The sequence below is a fragment of the Podarcis raffonei genome, chromosome Z, assembly GCF_027172205.1.
Source record: "Podarcis raffonei isolate rPodRaf1 chromosome Z, rPodRaf1.pri, whole genome shotgun sequence".
NCBI lineage: Eukaryota > Metazoa > Chordata > Lepidosauria > Squamata > Lacertidae > Podarcis > Podarcis raffonei.
The window spans coordinates 31,433,298-31,459,817 of NC_070621.1; the positions used below are offsets into that span (position 1 = coordinate 31,433,298).

The 26,520-nt window shown below is 43.6% G+C and overlaps 2 protein-coding genes across 4 annotated transcripts; one reads left to right on the forward strand and one right to left on the reverse strand.

Moving 5' to 3' along the window:
- Positions 1 to 419: 419 nt before the first annotated feature.
- VAMP7 (vesicle associated membrane protein 7) lies at positions 420 to 17,251 on the reverse strand. Of its 2 annotated transcripts, none has more exons than XM_053374975.1 (8): positions 17,156 to 17,251; positions 9,839 to 9,997; positions 7,657 to 7,714; positions 6,494 to 6,631; positions 4,987 to 5,077; positions 4,394 to 4,461; positions 2,799 to 2,891; positions 420 to 2,329 (listed from the first exon to the last, which is right to left on the reverse strand). In XM_053374975.1, the coding sequence occupies exons 2-8, from the start codon at positions 9,982 to 9,984 to the stop codon at positions 2,261 to 2,263; spliced, it is 663 nt and encodes a 220-aa protein (XP_053230950.1). In that variant the 5' UTR covers positions 9,985 to 9,997; positions 17,156 to 17,251; the 3' UTR covers positions 420 to 2,260. The 2 variants fall into 2 exon arrangements, with proteins under 2 accessions (XP_053230950.1, XP_053230949.1); XM_053374974.1 differs by having other exon boundaries at positions 17,113 to 17,225.
- Positions 17,252 to 17,697: 446 nt separating this feature from the next.
- On the forward strand, positions 17,698 to 24,562 carry LOC128407012 (DNA-directed RNA polymerases I and III subunit RPAC2-like). 2 transcript variants are annotated; one of them, XM_053374976.1, is made up of 5 exons: positions 17,698 to 17,823; positions 18,962 to 19,059; positions 21,439 to 21,515; positions 23,649 to 23,731; positions 24,433 to 24,562. In XM_053374976.1, the coding sequence occupies exons 1-5, from the start codon at positions 17,779 to 17,781 to the stop codon at positions 24,484 to 24,486; spliced, it is 357 nt and encodes a 118-aa protein (XP_053230951.1). In that variant the 5' UTR covers positions 17,698 to 17,778; the 3' UTR covers positions 24,487 to 24,562. The 2 variants fall into 2 exon arrangements, with proteins under 2 accessions (XP_053230951.1, XP_053230952.1); XM_053374977.1 differs by having other exon boundaries at positions 23,652 to 23,731.
- The last annotated feature ends 1,958 nt before the right edge of the window (positions 24,563 to 26,520 follow it).

Consider the following 26,520-nt stretch of genomic DNA (forward strand, 5'->3'; position numbering starts at 1 on the left):
CTAGTGACTGCCCATTTACAAAAATAAAGCTGTTTTCAGCTATTGCATTGCCAAAAAGCAAGATCTAGACTAAGCTTAATATACCCTCAATCCAGACATCTGAGGGTGAGGTGTAACATCACAGGTGCACATTCCAATTGCAAAAGTGGGTCTACAATATAGTTCTACAACACTACCAGCTTGCGCAGTATGTTATTTATATTCTGCCTTTCATGAAGTCTCAAGCCAGAGAGATACAGAATACAGTGAAAGTTCCTCAGAAGCGTTTTAACATACTGTGTGACTTCCACATATATCTACCATACACATTCCCTTTCTCAATGCACTACCTACAGCTGAGATGATCCCATATTACGCTTCTAAGATTTTTAATGTCATTCAAGAAAAACAGTAAGCTCCCCCGCAAAGGTTCACATCAATTATTTGTACAACAGTTTTATTCAAACAGATTAACTTTATTTTACAATGCATCAGTGTAATTTTAAAACAGGAAGAAGCTGTTTCTCTTAAAGGTTTTACATAAAGGCAACAAAAATAAGAAAATTAACTGCTACCAACTAATTCTGAAACATGCACAATTAAGTGAACATTGACATGTGCCTGGAAAAAATATTAGGGGAGCCCTTCTCAGATAGCAGGCCCTGGCAAGTGAGGACATGCCCAGGATAGCCCAACTTCTGCAGCACAGTGGATAGGGCATAAAGCAACACTCACCTATGTTGCTGTTGAAAATTACCTCATTACAGAAAAAAAGCATTAGTAAAAGAACAGCACAGAGGGAGTGGCAAAGTGCCACCCTACTTTAGGGAGTTGCCTCAGTTCTTCAGTAGCATATAAACCTGGGGAGGAGGAACGTTTAAATGTCCTATGGCTGCTGTAACCAGCACAAATCAGTGTTCATTTCCTATATAATTTGTTCTTGTCCTATACTCCCAACACACAAGGATGAAGACAGCCAAAGTATCTTGTCAGTTTGAGGTCTTGGGGCAGCATATGCAGAGTATCCCATTGGGACTGCAATCTTGCCTTGCCCACCAACATTTCAAACAGCAGCCCTTTATTTTTAGTGCAAGATCCCATAGAAGCTTTAGCTCCCGGGTAGATTCTGCCACAAAAATCACTCCAAAGTGTCCAGGAGTGCACTCAGCATGCATACAAGCTTTGAAATGGCATCCAATTGCATTTGCGCAATCTATCAGCAGCTGACAATGATGTGAAACTCCTGTATGCAATTAGGGCAATGCATGACAGGAGTGGGGGGGGGCGAGGGGGGGAGAGAAAGTACTTGATGGGTCGATTCCATGGGAATTTTGAGTAAGCCTTAAGCAGTTCTTTTCAGCCTTCCCCCTGCCCCTCCCCCAGATCAGCAGATGAAGATCTCTGTGTTGTTTTCTGGCCTGTCATCTGACTTTACTCATTGCCTGTTAAGAACCCTCCCCTCCCCACCCCACCCCATTCAGAATCAAGTTGACTAATAACCTATGTTGTGCATTGTGCAAGTGCTCTGTTACAGGGCTTTGTTCACTGGAGCAATATTTTAGCCCCTTCTCACTGACCCTGCAGGTGGAGCCTGAGCCGAGCACTTTTTCCAGACTGAAAACATTCCAAAACATTCCAGGCAGGAGAAAAAACACTTAACACTACAGAGCAGATACATTACAGCAACATCGAAACATTACACACTTGGCAATCACCCAAGTCACAAAGCAGAGCCCACCAGTGTGCACATCAGGTGGCCACAGGAGGCTCCTCCAAGGACAAGTCACAGCCTGACATGAGTTTAGGAAAGGCACCACTGGGAAAGCAATTGTGGGAGGAGCTGATCACATGCATCTGGGCTACGGTATGTAAACAGGAACCCATTGGCTTCGGTGGTCCCACCCACATTGCCCCCTCAAGGGCCAAAGGATGAACAGGACAAATGACCATCAGCTCTCCCCTCCTCCCAGGAATCAGGACAGTAAAGTGCAAAGCATGGTAATACAGAAGTATGTTTAGACCCTCCCAATGTCAACCACTTTCCTTACCTCTTGGGAAGCCTTGCAATTAAAAGACAAAACTCCCTTCAAGTAGGTAGGTTTAAAAGAAAGATGCCTCCCTCTGGCTTGGGGTCCCACACAGGCCCTTTTGGGGTGATAAGGCAAAAAGACCTGAGTGTCCTGGAAGGATGAAGAACAAGGAGGTCCATGTTTGTTTTATGAGGGTCGTTCCTTCAGAAATTCTTGCTCACGTGTGCTCTCATGTAGACGTGTTCCAACAGCTACTTGTGGACACAATTTGGCCACGAGAGCCCACCACAAGCAGCTGACACAATGATGTAAATTATGACCTGTGGAGAAGATACAGTCACTTTAGTGTGCATGACAAAATGTGCACACTGCCCAATAGTTGTAAAGAGAGCCACTCTACATTTCAACCAAGGTTGCCTTAAGTTTCCCTCTTGCTTGCGGGGTGGCTGTTCAAAGGCCATATTTGTCACTTCTGGTCAAAAAGTAAAATACTGGAATCCAGGAGTTTAAGGGTACCAAAGGCATTCAGAATTATACAGACCTATTGCTTAATTCATCCTAGCTATAATGTTCCTTCCAAAAGGCCTGGAAAGAATGGGGGCATAGGAGAGAGATAAAGGGCACCAGCCACAAGGAGGGAAAAGTACTGTAAAGGACTACACAGAATACCCCAAGAATTCACCTTTGCAGTGCAGGACAGAGGTAAACATCAGTTTATTTCATTTTACACTGAGATCTAGACTCAAGTGTAACCCCCCAAAAAAATGTCTGATGTGAACAACAACTTACAATGGATACTATGATGATTATGATGGTGAGCTTGAGGTTCTTCATGCACATCGCTCTAGCCAGGTTTCTGCTGGTTGTTTTGAAAGTGACGGACTATGGGAAAAGCACAGACGAGATGCATGCTATCAGACATCCAACACCATCTTAGCCTTTTGTAAAAGTCCATGCCAGTTTCTCCCTAGCCATCCCCCCCATGTTAGAAACTGAGATATGAAAGCTAGGAGCTAAATGGCACCTTAATCCTAGGTTATGGGTGCAACAACGGAATGTCTAGGCATGCTTCTTTATAACAAGAATACAAAGCTAAACTGAATAAACTACGTACAGCTAAAATATTATGTTCATTGTTCCCATGGTCTAGTCCTTCCCCTGCCCACCCCCCTAATATTCTCAAGAGGGTCTCTTCTCCAGTCTTCAGAGAGTAGCTGGAAGTGGGGAGACAGAAAAAGCTCCTCCTTTCCTTCCACTCTGCAGTTTTAATCGGAAATCTTAGGTGCAGTACTGCACCCAGAGCTCAGAAACTGCTAGTGCTAATGAAATTCAGCCGCTAAATGTGCCTATAACAGTGTGAGTTTTGAACACTGCATCCCCTGCAAAGCTTGCCCAGCTATTACTTGGTTTTGCAATTCAGCCTCAACATATAAGAATAGGCAAGTTTTAATTTGCTTCCAATACACTCAAATAAACATTTAAGCGGGTCTAGTTGTCATTACTCTCCCCTAGAATAAGCAACCCTTCTGCAAGGATCACTCCCCCCAGAAAGATGCCTCAACCATTAGAAGCACCTGGTCTCAGGGTCAGAACCATTGATTGGGCCCTGTTTTGCACACTGGAGAATTTGAACTCCACTTGGGAATCTATAATCCATTCACAAATTACAGCAAAAAGTGATCCTGTTCATTAGTCTGGTTCTTCTTTTCTGATCCTTGTGATAATTTCCTATGCCCTGAACAGATAATGTTCTCAATCTCTTCCTACTGTGCACCATGCAATGGCTTTCTCACCCTCAACTTGCTTTTCACATAGGACAAAAAAACAGCCTAGCACCAGGATAAATTCTGGCATGAGGAGGGTCATTACACTGTCTTGGTCTGGAAGCTTCTCTAGACTGGGCTTTAGAGAAATCCTCAAAATGCACCCACTCTTCACTTCTCTTAGTTTTATTTCCGAACACACATTTCTAATTTACACTTGGACTATGGAGGGTCTAGCTATCCAATGACAGCAGCTGGCAACTCCACTCTGCTGTTTTGGTCTGCCAAGCTGAAGTTCTGCTAGGTTAAACAGCATCCTATCAAACATTAACTAATTTTGTTCTGAACACCTATGTTAGAAGGTCTTGTGTGACCTGAGAACATGCAACGTATGTTCTAAGGAGTGGCTGCTCTGAGAAAAAGCATCACCCGATTTGCTCACCTCCCAGCTCCACATCTGTATGCTACTTCTTTCAAAGCATTTTCTTAAGATGGAAACACAGCAAAAGCCTGAGAGCTGGGAAGTCTTCCCTTTTAATCCTGCCTTTTTTTTTTTTTTTGCATGCGTGTTATACGTACCCTAAAAACCCAACCAATTCCCCCGCCAATTCCAGAACTTACCGAATCCACAAGATTTTCAGTTTTGTCTATCAGCAACTCCAGCTTTTCTCCCCTTTGGGCCACCAGATCTGGGATGAAGAAAGGCTACAGTGAGAATCCAATGGGGAGGAAACGCCTCCTTTCCTGCTGTTAGCTAAACAGGCGGCTTACCCTCAAGACCGCAAACAGAGGCCGACTGCATGGGCATTGTACTCTTGATCTCTGGGGCAGGTATGTGGTGGGTTTTACCCTACCTCAGAGCAAGATCTGCAACAGCAGAGCACAAGGCAAAGGGGCTAGCAGCATAAGGGTCAGCTCCATGCCAGGTTCAGGGCGATGGCAGACTGCAAGTAGAACAAGCAGCTTGTATTTTGTCCTATGCAACCTTTTTGCCAGGTGAGGCAGCTGTACAAGAGCTGTGCAAGAGTGTGACAGCCAACACAGAGAGCCATCCCTCCTTTCCCATACTGATCTTTCCCACAACAAAGCAAGGTCCAGGCAGAAGCACAGCTATGCTACTGCAAGAAAGGGACTCTCATCACACCCAAGCCGTCTCATCCTCAGTACACATGCAGGACCTTGCACCATCTTTATGCCAATGAGCGCTACAATACCTATGTTGCGGACCATGATCCCTTTCAGCTCGTCCACCTGGGCCTGTGTCTCTGCCACCTGGTCAGGGCCCTTGTTCTCTGAGTGGTACTTCTGCATGAAAGGAAGAGCAGATGTAACGAATTTCTGGTTCTTGCTTAATTTGATGAAGCAAGAGAAAGTAAAGTCTCTGTAGAGCAATCTGAAAAGTCCAGCAAGATCCTCTCATAAAAGGAACTATCCTCAGCATTAAGAGCTGGGCAGGGTGACCCTCAGCTCCACTTTAGTTGCTTCTTCACTTTAGTTGCTTCTTCAGCCCTCAGAACAATTCATTTCTGTGCTTCCCGGTACTGTAACTTAAAGAAGGTTTCCCTCTACTGGCTGATCTGAGATTTATCTGCTCAGCATTTAGCCCCAAAATTCCTAAGCTATGTTTCAGGGCAGACCAGCACCGTAAGTCCGGAATACCAGCCAACAGAAGAATCTGCTTAAAGCATTGCTGCACAAGTTACTGCAATCAGGACAAAGTAGAAATGCTCTCCATCAGAGGTCCAACCAACCCAGTGACAGGGCGACTGCCTGTTTTGGATTGGATTTCCACTGAAATATCAGGTTGGGAGTGCTCCTGATGTCCAAGCAATGACAGTAGCCAGAATACTTTTGCTCAGGTTTGAATGTTGTGCCAGCTGTGCCTAACCCTGAAGATCATGGAGCTTGTGAAAGTCATCATGCCTTTGTTACAGCTGGGCTGATCTAATGTTAACATACCCTTTATGGGGCTGCCTACAAAGATCATCAACTAGTCCAAAATGCTCTGCAAGTGTTCTGACTGTTGTCAGGTTTGGGGAGCATGCTATTCCCAAACTGTACTAATCACACTACCTACTTGTTCATTTATAGGTGCAATTCAATGAGTCAGTCATTGTCCTTAATAGCTTAAGCTACCACACTTAAATAACTACACAAACAATGAAACCATATGAGCTCCAAGATAATTTCATGAGGTTCCTACTTCAGAGTTCTGCCATCGCCTTGAATGGCTTCTTTTGCTGCATGCTTTCAATTTGTCTGCTGCATAGGATTCTCCTTGTTTTCGTCTCAGTTCTTTTCAGTGTTAACTTTAGGTCAGTTACTGCTTTTTCACTTTTAATGGGTTTGCCTGCAATTCTTGATCTAAAAGACTGTTGTATTGTTTTTATTAATTCATTATGTTAAGCTACCTTGAGCACCTCAGTTCTGGAGGTGGAAAGGCAGAATCCAAGACTCTTCCTCAGAAACACAACGATGCAGGTTCTTCTAAGAGCAGAGTTTACCCCCTTTTACTATAATGCATGCAAAGAAGCTATCTTTTGTGGTTGAATAAAAATTCACTGCCAATTTTAAATAAAAGAAGTGTGTCACCAGTATTAGAAGCCTGGGGAGGCCCTGATCTTGCTACAGGATAATTAGCCAAGCACAGACCTATTCCCCAACATCAGGTGCTCTATAGTTGAATGCTGTGTCCAGCAGAAGGACATCAATGAACCTCACCAGCTGTGCAGCCAGAACACTGGAAAACTCGCTGTTCATGGCATATGGCAGAGCTGTTTGTGCACGGGAGCCATAGGTGGTCTGAAACCGCTTCTTGATTTCATTCAGGAACGTGAAAGCTCTGGAACGCTCAAAGTCCTAAAAGCAGAACAAATTCATCAGAGCAACAATGCACTTAGGATAGGTGCATTAACAGCTATGAACTGTGACTGCAAAACAGAAACTCAGTGTACTTGGGCAGTACAGTGGTACCTTTAAGAACAGTTTAACAGTTTAAGAACAGCTTTATGAACAACTTGGATTAAGAGCGCTGCAAACCCGGAAGTAGGTATTTTGGTTTGTGAACTCTGCCTTGGAAGCAGAACATGTTTTGTTTCTTGTTGAGTGTGTTCCATTTGTAAATTGAGTCCCCCGCTGCTATGGGAAAGTGCAACTTGGTTTAAGAATGCTTTGGTTTAAGAAGGGACTTCTGGAATGGATTAAGTTCATAAACCAAGGTATATCTAAACAGGAGGTGCTGGGGACAAACCACAGGGGCACCTGGTTGGGCACTGCTGGAAGATGGGGCCCACAACAACTTTTGTTCTCCAAACAAAATATCCTCAGAACACTGTCCCAGCAAAAATTGCCAGAAAGCTATTTAAAGCAGAAAGATGGGGGTACAAAGCAAAAGCAAATTCTCTCACTAGCCACACTAGAGACTTCGATGCAAACAAGACACAAACAAGTAAGCCTGCAAAGACCTAGACAGAGATGAGAGCTGGAGGGGAGTAAGCTGCAGGTGGAAAAAGGGCCAATATTTTTTCATGCAGCCAAGTATGCACACTTCTTAAACCTTAACTACAAGGCCTGGATTGCACTGTGGGGGCGGTGTTGCTACATATATTCAGTGTGTAAAATAAGATCCAGCCCAGGGGTGACTAACCTGTGGCTTTCCAGATGCTGATGGACTTCATTTCCCACCAGCCATGGCTAAGAGTCAGCGATGCCGAGAGTTGTAGTCCAACAACAGGTGGAAGGCCATAGGATAGCCACTGCTGGTCTAGACCTTGCTCTACATAATGAAGATATGTAGCAACTCTACAGTATTTGGGCCCCAGTGGGCATTTCCAGCAATCACCTTCAAAGAGCACAGAAATACATGTTTTGTCCTACATACTTACATCATCAGTGATGCAGAGGTATATAATCCGGTCCTGGCAGATGTAGTGAAACAGATAGCTAGAGGAAGACAAGATGCCAGAACCATGTTTAAAGAAGTAGGTGGGTATAGATTTTGACATAACAGCTACTAGGCCATATGTTGCCATACACTCAATGGAATTTCAAGCACACAGGTCTAAGTTTGCACTAAATTCGTACATTAAATAATTTCTTCTGCTGGCAACCAGACCCCATTAATTCAATGTCTCAAAGACAAGACAGCCAACCAATTCCTCAAAACATGGAGAAAACTTGAAAACAAAATTACCTGAAAACAAAGCTATATTCACATGGTGCAAAAGCCATTACTGAATAGCACAAAACAAAGCAGAAACGTCAAACATAGCCACCTTCCTACATGGATCCAAGCAGGCAAAGCTATTGCTAGCACATTTTCATTTCACACCGAAGTTAGAACTCCCATCCTGAGGTGGGGCACACCTTCTTGGCATCAATCATGGAACAGTGTTATTTTACCCCAAAGCATTCCCTGGACTCAATCAGTAAACTGGTAGTTGGGAAGCTAGGAGATCATGAGAAGACTTCAACAGAATGAGAAGCCCAACCATTTATAGTTCTCTGTAAGAACTGTGGATAGTGCAACTTCCCTCATGCGTTTGAATTAAATCACATGAATACAAACTCTTCTACAATAATGCAGGGATGGGAATGAATAATAATAATAAGTTGCCCATCTGACTGACTCTAGGCAGCTCCCAACAAAAATTAAAAACACAATAAAGCATTAAACATTAAAAAACTTCCCTATACAGGGCTGCCTAAAGTTGTGCAGTTCTTTATCTCCTTGACATCTGATGGGAGGGCATTCCACAGGGTAGGCGCCACTGCCGAGTTTGCTCTCTGCTTGGTTCCCTGTAAGTTTACTTCTCACAGTAAGGGAAGCACCAGAAGACCCTCGGAGAAGGACCTTAGTGCAGAGGCTGAATGATGGGGGTGGAGAGGGCTTTAAAGGTCAGCACCAACATTTTTATTTGTGCCCGGAAACTGTTTTCTGCCTAAGGGCCATATTTTCTCCCAAGCCACCTTCCAGGATTGCATGCTATTGGTGCGTGCAGCCAGAGGCAAACATGTGGGGAGCAATATATGTAAATTTTACATTTATACAGTAGGTTTCTACACACACTACTCTCCCTCCTCCATTCAGGTAGGCAAGAGATATTATCAGAGTTGAAGGACCTGTTCCAGCCAGGCAAAAACTCTCAAGAAGAGTGTGAAGCAGGGCTTGTGAGAGGCATGGCCTGGGAACAGCCCTTAGGGCTATATTTGGCCCCCAGGCCTGATATTCCCCACCCCTGCAATAATGTATTATTATTATTAGTAGTAGTAGTAGTAGTAGTAGTAGTAGTAATAGTAGTAGAAGGCCACTTTTCATCTGTAGATTTCAAGGTGGTTCACAACATAAAATTATAATATAAAAGAACACAAAATGCACATTAAAAACAAGAACCATTTTTTTTAGCAAGCCCTCCTCCCACAACACAACTAAAATGGTATTGGATGTTACTTAGCCAAAGGCCTGGCTAAAGGGAACATTTCTGCCTGGCGCCTAAACATTTATTACGGAGGCACCAGTCAAATCTCTCTGGGAAGAGTATTCCACAAACATGGAGCTACTGCAGAAAAGGTCCCTTCTCGTATTGCCATCCTCTGGACGTCTCATGGAGGAGGCACATGAAAAAGGGCCTCAGAGGATGATCTCAAGGTCCAGGTAGGTTCATATGGAGAGAGGTGGTCCTTGAGATATTGATAGCATCAATTCGATTTGATTAAATAACATTTATGTTTACAAAAAGTAAGCAGATTCAAAACTCCAGGAGACAGAACTGAGAACAGTAGTTCATGAAAGGAGTCTCCTCTTTATGTGATTTGTTCCAGTGCTGCTAGATAAACACATGGTCATATACTGATCAAGGCAGGCCTGCCCCTAACCACTGCTCTAGTTGGAGAACATAACAGAATGGATCTGGGAAGCATTCCTAGATCAGCTGCATATCACCTGGGACTATCACACCAACCTTTTCATGAGCAACCACCACCATCCCATCCCACTTTATTTCCTCATCTGCAACAGATCCATTTATCCCACCCTGCCACTTCCTTTCTCCCCAGAGTAGTACTCACTTTCCATGGGAGTAGGTGAGTTTGTTGTTCTCAGAGGGTATTTTGGCCAGAATCTGCTCCGTCACCTCCAGGAAGTTTCCTCCACACCAAGCATGTTTGGCCAGGATCGTGGAGCCCCTGGCTACAACTGCAAACAGGATAGCCATGGCTGTAGGCTGGCTAAAAAGAAAGAAAAAAAATGCATAAGAAAACTTTTGCCCATCAGAGCAAAGCACACACACACCTCAGCTGCTGCCCCATCTTCTTAGTGTGCAGCCAAGAGCAAAAGAAACACACAGCAACAGAGCATTGGTGGTTCCGGACTTTTCAGACATCTTGCAAACCACAGCCAGTTTTAACTATCATCGGCAGAAATCCACATTTTAGATAAGCAACATCACAAGAGCTGCTTGCAACAATTATTTTTTTCCCTTTCCCCTCACCCAAAGTCTGCATCACTTGCATTCACTCCTAAGAGCTTTGCATTCTGAAATTAATAGTTCTTGCAGGACACAAGGAGTGGGGGACCAAAATGAGAACATCATTGTTGCTGCAGGTGGTAGGAGGGGGAAGAAGATGCTCAGACCTGCAGACACCTCTACTGAAGAGAGCTGGTGCTAGGCACCATGCAAGTAAAACGAAAGGAAACGAAAGGCAACAGCCCCACAGAGCATCATTCTATTTGATAATCCTTGCCTATGTGGCAATCCAAGTAGAGTTTGACTAAGGACTTTCTGAGTTCTCTGCAAGAACTCGTCTAAGTATTTGAGGGAATCTGAAAGTGATTGGCATACTGCCCTTTTTAGAATTGTTTTGAGTATCATAAATGCATATGGCATATTGCCTTAAATGAGAGTCACGTGTTGTCATTCCATTGCAGGTTGTATAGCTAAACAAAGTCCTCTCCAGGTCTTTTAAGAGGTTTGTTCACGTGTTACTGGTGCTATGTGGAGGTCATGTTTCACACAGTAGTGGGTTATTAGTAGGTTCCTCTACACACACCAAGAACTCCTTTTTTTTTTTTAATAATTTTTTATTGATTTTCCAACATAAATTATAACACATTACAACTTACAATACAAAGACAAACAAACATATAAACATGTATAATTTCATAACCTTTTTTCTTAAACCCAATTTCAGCGACTTCCCCATGCCTCCCTTTTCTGCATCCTCATTTTAAAATTTTTTAGCAACTCCTAATCTCAATTACTTATGATTCACTTTCTTTAACCTTTTTCTCTTACCCAATCATTTATCGCTGCAAATCTGCTTTACCTTTACCCAAGACATTTTAGCAGTCAATAATTTTACAACAGTTCTTGAGGTAAAGTTTAAATTTCTTCCAATCTTCTTCCACCGTCTCTTTTCCTTGGTCACGGATTCTGCCCGTCATCTCAGCCAGTCCCATATAGTCAATCACCTTCGTCTGCCACTCTTCCAGCGTGGGTAGTTCTTGTGTCTTCCAATACTTTGCTAAAAGAACTCTTGCTGCTGTTGTAGCATACATTAAAAACGTCCTATCTTTCTTTGACACCAATTGGCCTACCATGCCCAGGAGAAAAGCCTCTGGTTTCTTATGAAAGGTACACTTAAGAACCTTCTTAATTTCATTATAGATCATTTCCCAGAAGGCCTTAATCCTTGGGCACGTCCACCAAAGGTGATAGAAAGTACCTTCAGTTTCATTACATTTCCAGCATTTATTATTGGGCAAATGATAGATTTTTGCAAGCTTGACTGGGGTTAGGTACCACCTATAAATCATTTTCATAATATTCTCTCTTAAGGCATTACATGCCGTAAACTTTATACCGGTGGTCCATAACTGTTCCCAGTCAGCAAACATAATGTCATGACCAATGTCTTGTGCCCATTTAATCATTGCTGATTTAACCGTTTCATCCTGTGTATTCCATTTCAACAGCAAGTTGTACATTCTTGACAAGTTCTTAGTATTGGGTTCTAACAGTTCTGTTTCTAATTTTGATCTTTCCACCTGGAAGCCAATTTTCCTGTCCTGTTTGAATACTTCATTTATCTGGTAGTAGTGAAGCCAATCTCTTACTTTAGACTTCAATTTCTCATAACTCTGTAATTTCACTTTCCCCCCCTCTTGTTCTATAATTTCCCAATATTTTGGCCATTTGGATTCCATATTAAGTTTTTTCACTTCCTTAGCTTCCATTGGTGACAGCCACCTGGGGGTTTTATTTTCCAACAAGTCTTTATACCGAATCCAGACATTGTATAGTGCTTTCCTAACAATATGGTTTTTGAAACCTTTATGAGTCTTTACCTTGTCATACCATATATATGCATGCCAACCAAACCTGTTATTAAACCCTTCCAAGTCCAAAATGTCTGTGTTCTCAAGAAGTAGCCAGTCTTTCAGCCAGCAAAAAGCCGCTGACACACACCAAGAACTCCTGCCTGGGGGAGGTGAACAAGAAAGGGGTCTGTCCAACTAGCTCAGTATTGTTCATCCTTTTCTGCAACTTTCATGGTACAGATGCTCAATTATGTATATTTACAGGCAAGTGCAAGGTCCAACTCAGTGTACAGTAAATACCATATCATCGTACATACAGTGGTACCTCAGGTTAAGTACTTAATTCGTTCCGGAGGTCCGTTCTTAACCTGAAACTGTTCTTAATCTGAAGCACCACTTTAGATAATGGGGCCTCCTGCTGCCGCCGCGCCGCCAGAGCATGATTTCTGTTCTCATCCTGAAGCAAAGTTCTTAACCTGAAGCACTATTTCTGGGTTAGCGGAGTCTGTAACCTGAAGCGTATGTAACCCGAGGTACCACTGTATTAACTAGTCAGGAGGACACAAATTTACATGTTATGCCTTAATCTGCTCAAACTCATATTTCTTGACCTAGCAACTTCCCCACAAAGTCTACTTTTTAAGGATTAAATTAATACTGGCTGTTGTCCACAAAGTATTGACTCTAAAGCTCCCTATGAAAAATGTGAATATATGTGACACTTCAACTGGCCTACAAAGGAATTTATAGCCTGCAACTAATGTCAATTACATGCCTACCAGTGGCAAATATGAAGCAGTGCTATTCCAGCTTCAACAACAGTTATCAGTCTCCCCATGCCATGAACAAAACACCAGGTCATCCCCAGTGATTTTGTGTGTGTGTGTGTGTGTGTGTTGGTAAGCAAAGGAGCACATGATTCAATCCAACTAGCCACCTGACCACCTCAAGATGCTTATGGAACCACAGAAAGGAAAACTCAAACAAAGAAGCAGTCATAGGAGCAGTGAGCTGTGGGTCCCTAGATAGTGAATAAATTTCAGTTTCGTATAGATACTGCATACATTAAAATTTCCACATGGAACAATCACAGCATTCCTCTTTCCAAAGGTTTTGCAACTCCAACCACTGAAAGCTAGAGCAAACCTAAAGTGACATTCCAGCGCTGCTCAGAGATTCCCATTATTTGTTTCCATTGGAATTCAGTTCCTTTATGAAGGGGGGAGAGGAGGAGAGCCACTGAGTACCTCTATACCTGGACCAACCTAACTTAGTTTGCAACTACAGATCACATTACATCCATCCTTAAAACCATGGACATTTCTCTGTGCCACCTACACTCACATTCCACACTCTGTGAGTATTCAGCATACATTTTCCTCTCACTCATCTTCAAACTGGTGAGACTAAACTGTCTACTTTAACTGTTCTCCTCAAGCATGTTGTTTCCAAATTCACACCATCATCCTGTTCTTTAGAACACTGTTAGAAGAATTTCTTATTTTTCTCATATTTTTGAGTGTTGGACAGGAGCACTTCACCTTCAAAGTGAATGTACCTTTGCAATTAATGCAATAAATGTATACAGAACAACAAGTTAAATGCTGGATTGGTGAGTAAGCTAACCTTGTTATTGTTAAGTCTTGTCAGTCTTAATTAACTGCACAGTTTAAAAACAATAATAATACAGATTGCTCCAGGTGGAATGAGATGCCAACTAGAAACCATGCTGGAAATCTGCAGAGCTGCTTTCAGAGCTTGCCTCCAGGACAGAAAAAGCAAGCATTTTTGAATACAGCAAAGAAACAATCAAACTGCCTTCACTACTCTTTAAGTGATGTATTAATTTTTGCCCTCTGCCAAAGCTTTAAGGAGAGGAGCTCTGGTATTCAATAATGCTCAGAAGTCCCGGGCATAGCGAAAAGGCACACAATCTGATCCAGAAGACCCTCCTCACCTCCTAGATGCAACAGGCAAAAGCCACACTTGCTCAGTGTAAGCTTTGCCTTTTTTATTACTATCCATTTCCCATGCTGTTGACCTTGTGTTGAAAAGGTTCAAAAAATCCCAGGTTTTATTCAGCCCTGCTTCTTGCACAAAACCGCACAAATATAAGACAGTTTAATGTGGTATCTCCCAACCACTTCCTAGCTCCCTATCTTGCTAAAGGCAGCAGCTGTTGCTCAACTTGATCCAGCCAAGAAGGGTCTTTCTTGCATGCCTCCCTCAACAGTTTAAATGCCTTCTCTTTGCCTGGCCAACATCACTTGTTTTCTTTTGTTTGTGTTCTAGACCCATATTAAAGTCCAAAGTTCCTTCCAGTCCTTTTCCCTTATTCAGCACAACTGAAAGTCCCCACTCATTGCTTGCACTGGGTGCAGATGTTACCTTCTCAATTAAGTTTTTCAGTTTGGAGGATGTTGCATGATTATTTAAGCAGACTGCAACATACTGTTGCTGAGAAAATGCAATTCTTTCTGTCCGCTTAGCAGGTGCCATTTGATGTGCTGCATGGTTGTGCAAGCCAGACATCTATGGGAAAGTCCCCATGACAACACTGAAAATAAGCTACATATTTCCACCACCCACCCCATTCTGCAATTACAGTCTCCGCTTCACATATCTGCAAAGAGAAGTTTCACAGAAAAGTGGACACTGACAAGTCTCAAAGCAGAAATGTAGAGAAGTGTCAGTTTTTCTGCTGCTCAGAATCTTCAGACTTTGCCTTGAAAGTTCAGCTGGACTTGCTGCCCACTTTGAATGTCAGTCACACATCACACCTAATTGTTATCAACTTCTCCTCCACATTTCCCATTCCTGCCTGGCAGGTGCAATGACTGGACAAGGACTGGGGGCTGTACCCAGACTCAAATTCTACTCAGACATGAAGCTCACAGAATGACTTTGGACTAGTCATTCTCTCACAGGCAAACCTATCACATAGGGATTTTTTGATTATATAACAGCAAGGATAAAGGCCACATATACCACCTTGAGTTCATTGGAGAAAAGGTGAGATATAAATATAATTTAAAAATTAACAGGTTTGTGACTGGCAGAAATTTGGTAGCTGATACATCCACTAGCAATAATTCAGGCTCATGAATGCATTGTTCAGCACAAATAGGCTTACTACCTATCTGGGATCCAGATAAATTATTACAATAGCCTCTCAAGGAAGTGCTTGTTTCGGTGATGTTGCCTCAGAGTATTTCCAAATCCTTCCTCAAAATCTTTTCAATGAAAGCTTCAGTTGAACCCCACCACTAAAACTAAGCTTAGGTAGATATAGCTAGACTGAACACTCATTCTTCCTATTTACCCTCAGCTCAATCTCACTTCTTTTCCTATATTCATTAATTGTGCAATATGTAAATTGCAAACTCCTTGGAACAAGAACTTGTCTTTTTTGTACTTCATAAGAGGTGCCATGTTCACCAAGAAGGAAAAAAAACTTGCTGGTTTGTAACACTTGAAAGTTATGAATAAATTTCCTGAAAACATAGTCTGATCTTCTTTACCACTGCCTCCATCTTCCTACAAGATGCTGTCTTCTTTGCTGTCTTCTTTCTCCCTATCTTTCCTTTTTGAGAAATTTTGTCACTGCAGGGGCCTATCCTTTTATGCTCTGTCAAATAAGATGTGCATTGAGAAGGGCCCTATCTACACTTGCCTCAAAAGTGAGGGATGTGAGATGGGAAGCATTTCTTTCTGCTTATCATTATAATAATTTCCAGAAATGTACCTGTATTAGTCTCATACAAAAAACACTAACAACGAAAACAGTTACTCTGTGGCACTATAGAGACCAATGCATTTAGTATTGCATATGCTTTCACAGTCCATAACCCACTTTACTATTTCAGATATTTCTAAGCTGCCTTTTGTGACTATTGCCTTTCCAAAGCAGCTTGGCATTAATAACAAACACACAACTTTGCATATAATGCAAATCACAATAATAATAAAAAACATTCAATAACACCAACTAAAAACCCCAGCAGTCATGATAATGATCATTATCTGATGGATGATGATCCAGGAAGCTTCTGTCACAATGTCAAGACACACGAAACACTTCACTGCATCTGTTCATCATACTGTTGTAACAACAAATAACATTCGCTTTCATAAAACTAACTCCACCTTTAGCTAAACACATTTCCACTAGCTATTGCATTGCAACTAGCGGCCAGCACTTAATAAGACAAAAAGCACTTCCTTTTTTCTTTTAGGCTGTGCACACAATGTATATATTTAAAGCATATTACTCGCCCCTCCAAAAAAAAAATCCTAGTGAAGGATAGCAACTGTAGTGTGTTAAGGATGCTGGGAACCATAGCTCCCTGAGGTATAACTTACAATCCCAAGGATTCGTGGGGGTAGGGGAAGATATGACAACTCTTGCAACATACGAACGGGCTGCTTTTAGATAAGATTCTGTGGATAAATAGAACGACAATTTGGAATGCATTTACAAAAATTATAACGACTTGTTAATAATTTTACATTTGCTGGGATAATGGTACTACCTTATATACCCATATATCGTATTGTATCATAATTTCAAGTGCGTTATTGCTGTTTTATTTCTTACTGCAATTTCCACAATAAAATATACATATGTTTAAACACACACACGCAGAGAGAGGAAAAAAACAGTGAATTGTATCCCAATCTCAAGCTACGGTGGACGTGATGAGAAGCAACGACCCCCTCCCTTTATTCCCATAGAGAGAAAGCAGGGGGTGCAAGCGCCCCTCAACACACACACAAAGGGAGGGGGCAGACCGACCCTTCCTTGAGGGGGCGTTGTCATAGCGACAGCTGGGGTGGGGGCGTTTCTACCCTGAAGGGAACTCACTGCTCCCTTTCCTCTCGGCAGCCACAGCCAGGCCTCGTAGCAGGGAGGGGGTGAGGAAACGAAGGTGACTCCCCACCCTCCGCAATCCCCACAACAACAACAGCAACAACAACAACAACAACCAGGCAACAACCGAGCGCCCGCCCGCCCGTTCCCTACCTGCTTGGGAGCCCACCCGGAACCCCGCTTCTCTTCCCCGTACCCGCGTCGCGTCTCTCGGAGGACAAGCAAACACAGCACGTGAGCTTCCGCTTCTGACCGCCGCGCGGGATTCTGGGAAATGGAGTTCTACTGCCACCGACAACAGCCAAAGCAAACACGGAGGGAGGGCGGAAACATTTATAAACGCACATCCCGCCCCCGTGTTCTTGTTGCCTTCCGTTGGAACGCATATCGGAAGTACGGCAGCAGAGCCGGCTCCGGATTGGTTCAGCGGATGGCAGTTCCCACCTTCTGAAATCTATTAACCCCTTCGCTGCCGCCGAGCTTAAGAATCGGGTTCCTTCCTCAGTTTTTCTGTGGAGGCGGCGAAGTTATTGCGGTTTGTGAACATTCGACTCTCCCACATCACACTTTTTTTTTTTAGCTCGAATTCCCGCTCTCTTAGGGAATTGGTGCCTGTGCGGGTCTCCCTCCCTAAGGAACTACGATTCCCAGTAGCCCTTTGAGCGCGGGCTCCTGTACTTGGACTTTCTGCCGCAGTGGCTGCCGGGAGCTGATGCCTGGTAGGTTGGGCTTCTGCGTGCGTGAGGGGGTGTGTGAGCGTTACGTGCGTGACCGCGACTCCCGTCTTCCTCTGCGCTTGGCGGCCTCGCGTGGAAGAGGATGGGGGACGAGGAGGACGGGAAGAAGCCGCGAGTGCTGCAGATGGTGAGACCGAAGCGCGTGGCGGGTGGGGGGCGGGGGCGACCGGGCAGGCTAAGGCTGCCCCTCCACAGGGGGTGCGACAGGCTGACATCCAACAGGTGAAGCTTTCCTCTGTCCGGGGCTGTGGACGGGGAAGGTGGCCATCCGAACCGGGTTGTTTTTATTCGGCGAGAACCACCGCGGACAACAGATATTTATTTGTTTTATTTACTTCCTAAAATTTCTAGGCCGCTTGATGGTAAATAGGGAGTGGGGGAAACCTCAAAAGCGGTTTACAAAGAGATTGAAACAACTTTAAAACACAAAAAAGTAAAAATGCTAAAACAGATTAATATTAACTCGGCTTTCAGATCCCCTGGGCACAAGGGAAAGGCACCTGCTCAGCCCATGCAGAGTTGAAAAACACCACAATGTTGTTATTTCTACTATTGCATTTATACTAGCTTTGTTATGGTAACAGAGTAACACGTTATCCCCACAGCATGGCCAGCTGAAAAACACCATTATTATTATTATTATTATTATTATTATTATTATTATCATTAGCAGTAGTAGCAGCAGCAATGCCGCCATTATTTACTTTTATATTCCTCATATGTGACCCAGTGTGGCCTGCCTAGTTCTTATCTTCTATCCTGCCTGCTTTTATCCTCTCAGCAACCCTGTGGAGTAGGTCAGGTGGATGGTCTGACACAGGAGCCCTCTTGGCCGAAACGTGTTTTAAAAAATGTTTTTTAAAACTATTGCTTGTCCAAAATCCATCCACAACTGGCAACAGGAAAAAGTGCCCTCCTTAACCAGATAATTGTCTCGCTTTTAGCACATGGAGACATACTGCAAGCGTGAAATCAGTATATCACCAATACCATTTTGGTGGAAAGGTGGTATTAAAAGAAATGATGGAAGGGCCATAGCTCAGTGGTAAAGCACATGCTTTGCATGCAGAACGTCCCATGTTCAATTCCTGGCATCTCCAAGTAGAACTGGAGTCTCACCTGAAAGAGCCTGGAAAGCCCCTACCAAACAGTGTAAAGTAGACAGTACTGTGCTAGATGGACCAATGGTCTGACTTGGTATATAGCCACTTCTTATGTTGTCCTCAGGGACCTTATTTTCTTTATCTTCACTACTTCTCTTTTAGGTACGGGCAGATGGGACAGATAAGAACTGTTTTACATTTGTGCTCCACAATGAGGACCACACCCTTGGCAACTCCCTTCGATACATGATCATGAAAAAGTAAGAAAGAGTCCTATTGCCTATCGGGGTGCCAAAGGTGACGCCAACACATAGGCTGCCTGGGCTAGCCATTGATTGCCTTATGAGGAGCACCTATGTGTGTTCAGATGTAGCTGGGACTGCTAAAGGAGTCAGCTATGTCAGGTTAATTTTGCCCATTCTGAACCTGTGGGATCTGGCTGGTTCAGAAAATTTTGGTTCATTTCAGTATATAATTAGATGGGACATAGGAAATTTGAGATTAGGAACTGGAGCTAAGCAGAATGACCCTTCCCTAGTCATGGCCATATTCACTATGAAATGTGGGGGTGGGAGGGTGGGGTGTTATAATTCCAACAATTTATGAGGAGGAAACAAAAACTCACTGTAGCTCTTCAAATCTCTGCTAAGTTCCCCACTGCCATTTTAGGTTTCCCAGAATGTCCTGGGATGTATGTCATTGTGTGTGTGTGTGTGTAAGGTAACTACTGCAAAGAATAGTGTATTTTTCTTAACCTGAAATGCCCCTAAGAGCAGCAATCTTAACACTGTGGCTGTTGAATTGTGAAGAGTTGTGCTGAGTTTCCTGCCCCTGAAAGCCACACATGCCCAACCAATCCACATGTGCAAGAGACGGGGCAGTTTCTCCCTTTGCCAAATCGCCTTGGGTTCAAGTGCACTACCAGTTTACTTTAAGACTGCCTTTATCTTCACTTACTTCCAATAAGCACACATTGCGGATAGTGTTCTTTTTCTGTTATATTTGGACACTGTGATCAACTATGATTTATTGTGAGGGGACTGAACCTAGGCTCCCTCTTGGCACTCCCGCTCCCTTTTCATCCAGAAGCAGAAGATTGTTGCTTCTGTTTTTGATTAACTAGAATTTGTCATGTTGTCAAAATGTGACAGTCTTGGTTAACCTTAACTATGTTTTGTCTGAAGCAAGTCAAATTCATAGTTTATGAAGTTGACTTGCTTCAACAAATTGTAATTAAGATCAAGTTCTGCATAGGGTTCAGATTGATATAAGAATTGGAGACCCTAGGTGTATATTATTTTAATAATGTTTCAATGTTTCACTTTTATTGTATTTAACCTTTTAGAATGTACAGTGGTACCTCAGGTTACATACGCTTCAGGTTACATATGCTTCAGGTTACGGACTCCACTAACCCAGAAATAGTGCTTCAGGTTAAGAACTTTGCTTCAGGATGAGAACAGAAATTGTGCTCCAGCGGGAGGCCCCATTAGCTAAAGTGGTGCTTCAGGTTAAGAACAGTTTCAGGTTATTGCTGAAATGGATAATTGACTTAGAATACAAAAAAGGGAGGTGTGAGGAGGTCAGGGAAATAAGCTAATGAAAGATCAGTAATGGGAAGATGTGCTGTATTTTTTATTGATTTTTCTTTTTTGCTTAATAGATTTTAATTTTCTGTTTTTTCTTTTTGATTTTTCTTTTTTGTATTTTATCTTTTCTTGTTTAAAATGATTTTTTTTATTCTTCTTGTTGTATTTCCAAAAACTTTAATAAATATCTTATTAAAAAAAAGAGAACAGTTTCAGTTTAAGAATGGACCTCCGGAACGAATTAAGTACTTAACCCGAGGTACCACTGTATTAGGCTTGATTTTTGTGTGTTCTGCACTTGTGAGTCTGCCCCCTCCTATGTGGCATTCCATCTCCTTATCTGCCTCTGAAATTGGTACAAATGGCATGATGTTTTAGCACCAGCATGTAAATCTGCTATCCTTGAAGCTATCTGAGACCCAGGAAGAGGATTTTATGATGCTCTTCCCTCACTGAAGGCTAGATTGCCAGGGTAATGTCAGACAGCCCGAGACCTAAAATGGTCAAATGTTCTGGGCACATCGGGGCCACTCGAAGGTGATGCGGGGGTGAAGATACCAGTTTGGAGCCACGTGTGCTTTACTTCTCATGATCTGTAACCTTTCCTGATGCATATGAAGATGTTTTATGATGTTTACTGTGTTTGAACTACTATATGAGTGTTTGCTCTGAATGCCTCAGGGCAGACCTTCTCAATTACCATGTTGAATTGAGTGAGCTCTTTCCTATTGCAATAGCTATAATAAATGCTGGATCCCTAAATTTGGATCCTGGACTTTGAAATAGTTTCCTTGGTTCTGTGGTTTATTCAAAAGGTGGTTGTTCCTCAGCTGGGTAATGAACAAGGTGGTGTAGAGGTGAATTCTTAACACAAGATTTAATACTACACTGTGGTTAATTGAAATGAAAAGCCACAACCAAGTCAGAGGAAGCATGCAAGCCTGGGGGGTAGGGTAGACTTTGTTCCCATCACTATAAACCACAGCTTATTGTGATATCCAAGCACAACTACTCTCTATCATGAGTAACAACCTCTTCATTTCTCCATAGCCCTGAAGTGGAGTTCTGTGGATATAGCATCACCCATCCTTCTGAAAGAAAAATAAACCTCCGCATCCAGACCAAAGGTGAAATGTGCAGGCCTGCTTCTTGGAGGTCTATTTTGCTAAAGGACAGTTATTCTTTGTGATTCATAGACAATATACAAACGTTTGGGTGAAAACTACACATTTTACTCACGCATAGCAAGAATCAACATGCAGTACATGTAGCCTACCTGATTCTGAGCAGAACTAGCCTGCAAATTGCATATTAAAGCACAAATGGTCCCTTACAGCCACAGTTCAGCATCTCTCTCAGCTCTGGGTCTTTCCTTACAGTACCTGATCAAGGTGCCATGATCTGAGCTAGGTGGAGATGTCCTTCCCTTCCTTACATTGTCTAGCTCCCTCTTACATAGTGCTGCACTATTTTGACAAGGCTGATTGGTGTATTCCTCACATCCACCTGGGTTATATATGTCATTAGCTGCATCATTTCATATGCATCCGTGGCGAACAGGGAGGCCTATTGTGGTGAGCTCTGTTGCCTTCGGGAAGCTTGCCAGTTAACTGTTCTTTATATCCCACCATCAGGCTTGGGCAATCCTGCAGAATTTAGTTGTGGGTTTTATGAGAATTGGTGCTTGCACATAGCACAACTTAGTGAATAAGAGGCTGAGTTACAAATGCTGTTCCGAATCTTGTCCCTGCCTTATGCAGTCACTCTCACTCTCTGCACCGTCCTATTCCCAGCTTCAACATAAGGGATAATATTACTATCTTGTGTAACAGAAACCAGTGGTCTTCTGGTTGTTGGACCACAATTCTCATAATCACTGACCATTGGCTATGTTATGTTGTGCTCAGTGTTTGAAACCAGGAAAGAAAAGCAAGGCCCTACATAGTGCCTGGAACCTGGGTTGTGGGGCACTGAAACACAGTTTCTGGTTGCATTTGTGCTGCAGTGCTCGGCAGATCCCCCGGCTCATGCAGCACCCAAAGAGGCACATCTAGGGCTGCTCCTGGCAGCGGCAGGGAACAGTGGGGTGCTTGGCTTCAAATGCGGAGCTGCTTGTTCTGCTGCTTCAACTTCTTAAACAGCTCCTGCAGCTTTGGCACTTCAGTGGCAGTATGGGTGCAAAACCACCCCGCAACTCTCTTGCTTCCCAAGGCAGCAGCAGGAGCGATCCTGCTTCCACAAACGTCTCCTATTCTCCCTCTGTCAGGCAAAGCCTCCCGTTCTTCCCCTTCCCCAACACTGCTGCTGCCTTGTGAAGTGAGAGGGTTGTTTGGAGCTACAAGCAGCTTCGCAATTGCAGCATTGATGGGGCTCCAGGCAACAGCACCTCTGCAGCATCCACAGCGGCACAGGGTCTGGCAGGGCTTTCTGAAGCCCCACAGCTCTCCCCATCCCACCCCCGGGCAGGCAGGTTACGGATCTCTTCGAATTCCCATTTCAGCAGTCTCTTTAACATAGGGCTGGTGGAGAGGGACTTCTCCTCCAGCGCCCTCAGAGGCAATTTAAATTGAAATCTTAGGCACAGTGTACTGCGACAAGAGTTCAGGAAATGCTTGCAATAATAAAATTCTCTATCAGAGAATGCGTCCATTACTACTGGAGTTTCAAACACTGCTTGTGCTTCAAAGTACATTTCCCTCCAGGGTGCTATTCAGATGTTTTTATTATTGTTGTTGTTGTTGCTGTTAATGAATGACATATGGGAGGAGGAGACTAATGTCTCGCAGCAAATTAAACTGATCTGTAGAAAGCACAGCTTGAAAAAATGGGCAATGCACTTTTTTTGTAAACTAAGAAATCTTTAATAAAAATATACAGTCATACCTCAGGTTGAAGTAGCTTCAGGATAAGTATTTTCGGGTTGCGCGCTGCAGCAACCCGGAAGTAACAGAGAGCGTTACCTCTGGGTTTCACTGCATGCACAGACGGTCAAAATGACATCACGCGCAGAAGCGGCGAATTGCAACCCGCGGATGTGGGTTGCGTTCGATTCTGGATGTGAACGGGGCTCTGGAACGGATCCTGTTCACATCCAGAGGTACCACTGTATAGGAGGCAATTATTATGGTCTTTTGCCTGCAGGCAGTTTTGTTTCACAAGTTCATGGCTCACCTGAAAATGGAGGAACCTATTAATGCAGAGGAAGGATCTGGACCCTCTTTAAGTCTTGCCTGACTCTGAATGCTTCCCTTTCTTCATAGCAGGCCTACCGGCTGTTGATGTGTTCCAGAAGGGGCTGGAGGATCTCAGGGGTGTCTGCCAGCATGTACTCAGCAAATTTGAGGTGGGTCTTGTCCTTTCCAACCCTCTTGAAATGTATTTATTTTAATTTAAGGATTGAGGTCCTTCTGCCAGAAACAGAGCACCATTTTGTTGTTCTTGGGGTACCACAGCTGCAGTCCTTGGCTGCATCATCATTTCTGTTCTGAGCAGGGCAGGAACCAATTATCAGTTGTTTTTCTAGGTCACCCAAGAGTACTCAGCAAGGTGCAACATGTTATCAAAAGCAACTAAGAACTTGTAATATACATTATAGAGTAGGACCTGTTACAGTGTGAAGTGCATGGGTGCAGGATTCAGTTACATTTTCTCTCCATCCCTCCCAACCCTCCATTCTATTGACACTGAGCATGTTTGGTACTCAATGGTTTTTGAACCTCTCCCCTTTGTTTTTCTCTTCTTCTGAACTTGGAACATATTTCAGGGTTCCCCCCAATGCTGCTATTACCATCCTCTTGTCCATGGGTGGTGCCATTTGACTACATAAGCAATGACACTCACAGCTTGAATATCAGAATTAGAAGGATGGATGAAGAGGCACACAGCCTGAGCCCAAAAGTTCTATTTACCTATTACAGCTAACAGAGGGGACTGTAACAGAATGTTGTGGTGCAGCTCCTTTGGTCCACCCACCCCCTAGCAGCTGCATCTCAAATGTGGACCACAAATCCCTTAACCACGGCCTTTGTTTGTTCCCCCTTGCAGGCAAGTGTGGAAGAGTACAATGCCCAGAAGGATGTGACTATGGAGGAAGTGTAGTCTTGAGTTCCAATCTGTTGTTCAGACCTGGCCACAGAACTTTGGTTGCTTTGGTTGTTCTGATGAATGGCCTTTGCAGAGCTCCTGCTTTTTGTTAGCTCATTGGCATTTGATGCTGTTAACCATGGTATCCTCCTGGACAGGCTCCAGCAAATGTGATTTGGGGGCAGCGGTTCCAACCCTATCTTCAGGACCGAGTCTGACATTGGGAGGGTGCCTTTTGAACTGGAAGCTGCAGTTATTGCAGAATGCTGCAGCATCATAATCAAGCGGTCTATAAATTTCATTAAATAAGTAAATAATGGCACCACTGTGACTTAAATTGGATTGTCTTGTTGTGGGAAGGGGGTGGGGTTGAGAAAGAAAGGGTCTTGTTTTTTATGGAGTAAAGTTTCCCCCCCTAATAAACCTTGGATGATGGAATCCATTCCAACTTACTGTGTGTGTGGCTTTTTGTTTTTAAGTGCTTTTGCTCCCTGTTTAGAATTCTCTTAAAAATTACTGTTTCGTATCTGGTAGCAAGAAAGCATCAGGTCAGTGATCAGGTCAATGACACAGGGAAGTTGAGCCAACTTGTCTGCGTTACTAGGAGCACCCAAAAAGGAGATTTTGTTCACATCACTACCAATGGCCAGGCACCTGCTGATAGCCTGACAGGGGCCCCTGGCCAAGCCTCAACTTCACCATTGGAACCTGCTGGTTGTTCACCTGCCTTTTACTTTGGCCCAGATGGTGGTGAGAGAGAGGATCAGCAGATGTCACTGCCTGCTTGCTCTCTGCATGGCAAGCAAGCAGATGGGAGCAGTGATGAGGGAGAGTTGCTGCAGCTCCTGGCAGTGAAGCTGACTCATCCTCCATGGTGCCCCCTCCCTCAGTATCCACAACCTGGAACCAGAACAGTTCACCAGTAATTGTTAACAAAGGGCTGTATCCAGTGCTCTTTGTCGGCTAGCACAATGGCTGTTGTGCTAGCAAGCGAGTGTCAGTGTTGCACAGAAGAGGAATCCAATCAGCTGTGATAGTGAAAGCTTACTGCACAACAGGGTGCACATGCAGTCTGTTGTGCAACAAAATTAACCCACAATCTGTTTACGATTTTTCTCATGAGACAATGTTCTGGACCTTGTATGGGAGCTTAAAACATGTTCAGATAAGCCCAGCAATTACATGGTACGTGCTGAGCATACTCTCTCCTTCCCATGTCAGCCACTGGGGCTCATGGGATTGTCTGCACTATGTTTGCATTCTCCAGAGGCATATACGAGAGGGATGAATTAGATAGCAGTATGAAGTATTTAGTAGATTCCCAGGCCCATGTAACCATTAATAAGAATCCCTCTAAATCTTTCATATAGGGAAATATTTTATTCACACTGAGCTTGGAGAATGACAGGGGTATGAATGTCACCATTTGCCGTACAATTGTTCCTTCACCTACAAATTGACCAACATGGCCCTGGAGGTGGCTTGATGGTGTGCTTTGCTTATGCAGATGTTAGGTCAGGAAGCAAGCTAGACCCAGGTATTTCTGAATATCGCTCCTTCCTAGTTCTTCAAGTTAGTATTTCACATTCACTTCTGCTGAGGAAGTGACTTCTTGGAAGACTGCGACAAAGTTAACGACTTGGCAGAACTGCAGCATGGTGACTTCCTCCCTGCAAGGGTTTTCTTTTTTGTGCAAAACAGATGCAGGATAATGACTTCAGGCTGAGTGCACAACTGCTGGGAAGGGATGCGAAATCGCCCAGCTAGTGGTGGCTGTTGCTCATTGCATCTGGTTGGGTGGAAAGGAAGGAGCCCAACAGCAGGTGGAGCCAGAACCAACAGCAGGCAGATTTGACAGTTTCTAGTTTCCTCCCCAACCTGCTGAACTTTGCAAGGGGTACACCAAGGCTAAGAAGGAGGAAGCACACAGCCAGAGCCACCCTCTGAACTGGCTGCAAATAAGAAAGCAGGTTGAGTTTGTGAGGCAGTGATCTATTTTCCCTAATGGACCAGCCTCCACTCCCCACCTTCCCCCTCTTTGGGAGAGAT

Coding starts and splice junctions, on each gene's coding strand:
- VAMP7 (XM_053374975.1), bottom strand. CDS start 9,984: ATGGCTATCCTGTTTGCAGTTGTAGCCAGGGGCTCCACGATCCTGGCC. Junction 4,462..4,986: donor GATCATGGTCCGCAACATAG/GTATTGTAGCGC, acceptor TCTTCATCCCAG/ATCTGGTGGCCCAAAGGGGA. Junction 2,892..4,393: donor CTGAAAATCTTGTGGATTCG/GTAAGTTCTGGA, acceptor CTTTTCCCATAG/TCCGTCACTTTCAAAACAAC.
- LOC128407012 (XM_053374976.1), top strand. CDS start 17,779: ATGGGGGACGAGGAGGACGGGAAGAAGCCGCGAGTGCTGCAGATG. Junction 19,060..21,438: donor CGATACATGATCATGAAAAA/GTAAGAAAGAGT, acceptor ATTTCTCCATAG/CCCTGAAGTGGAGTTCTGTG. Junction 23,732..24,432: donor ATGTACTCAGCAAATTTGAG/GTGGGTCTTGTC, acceptor TCCCCCTTGCAG/GCAAGTGTGGAAGAGTACAA.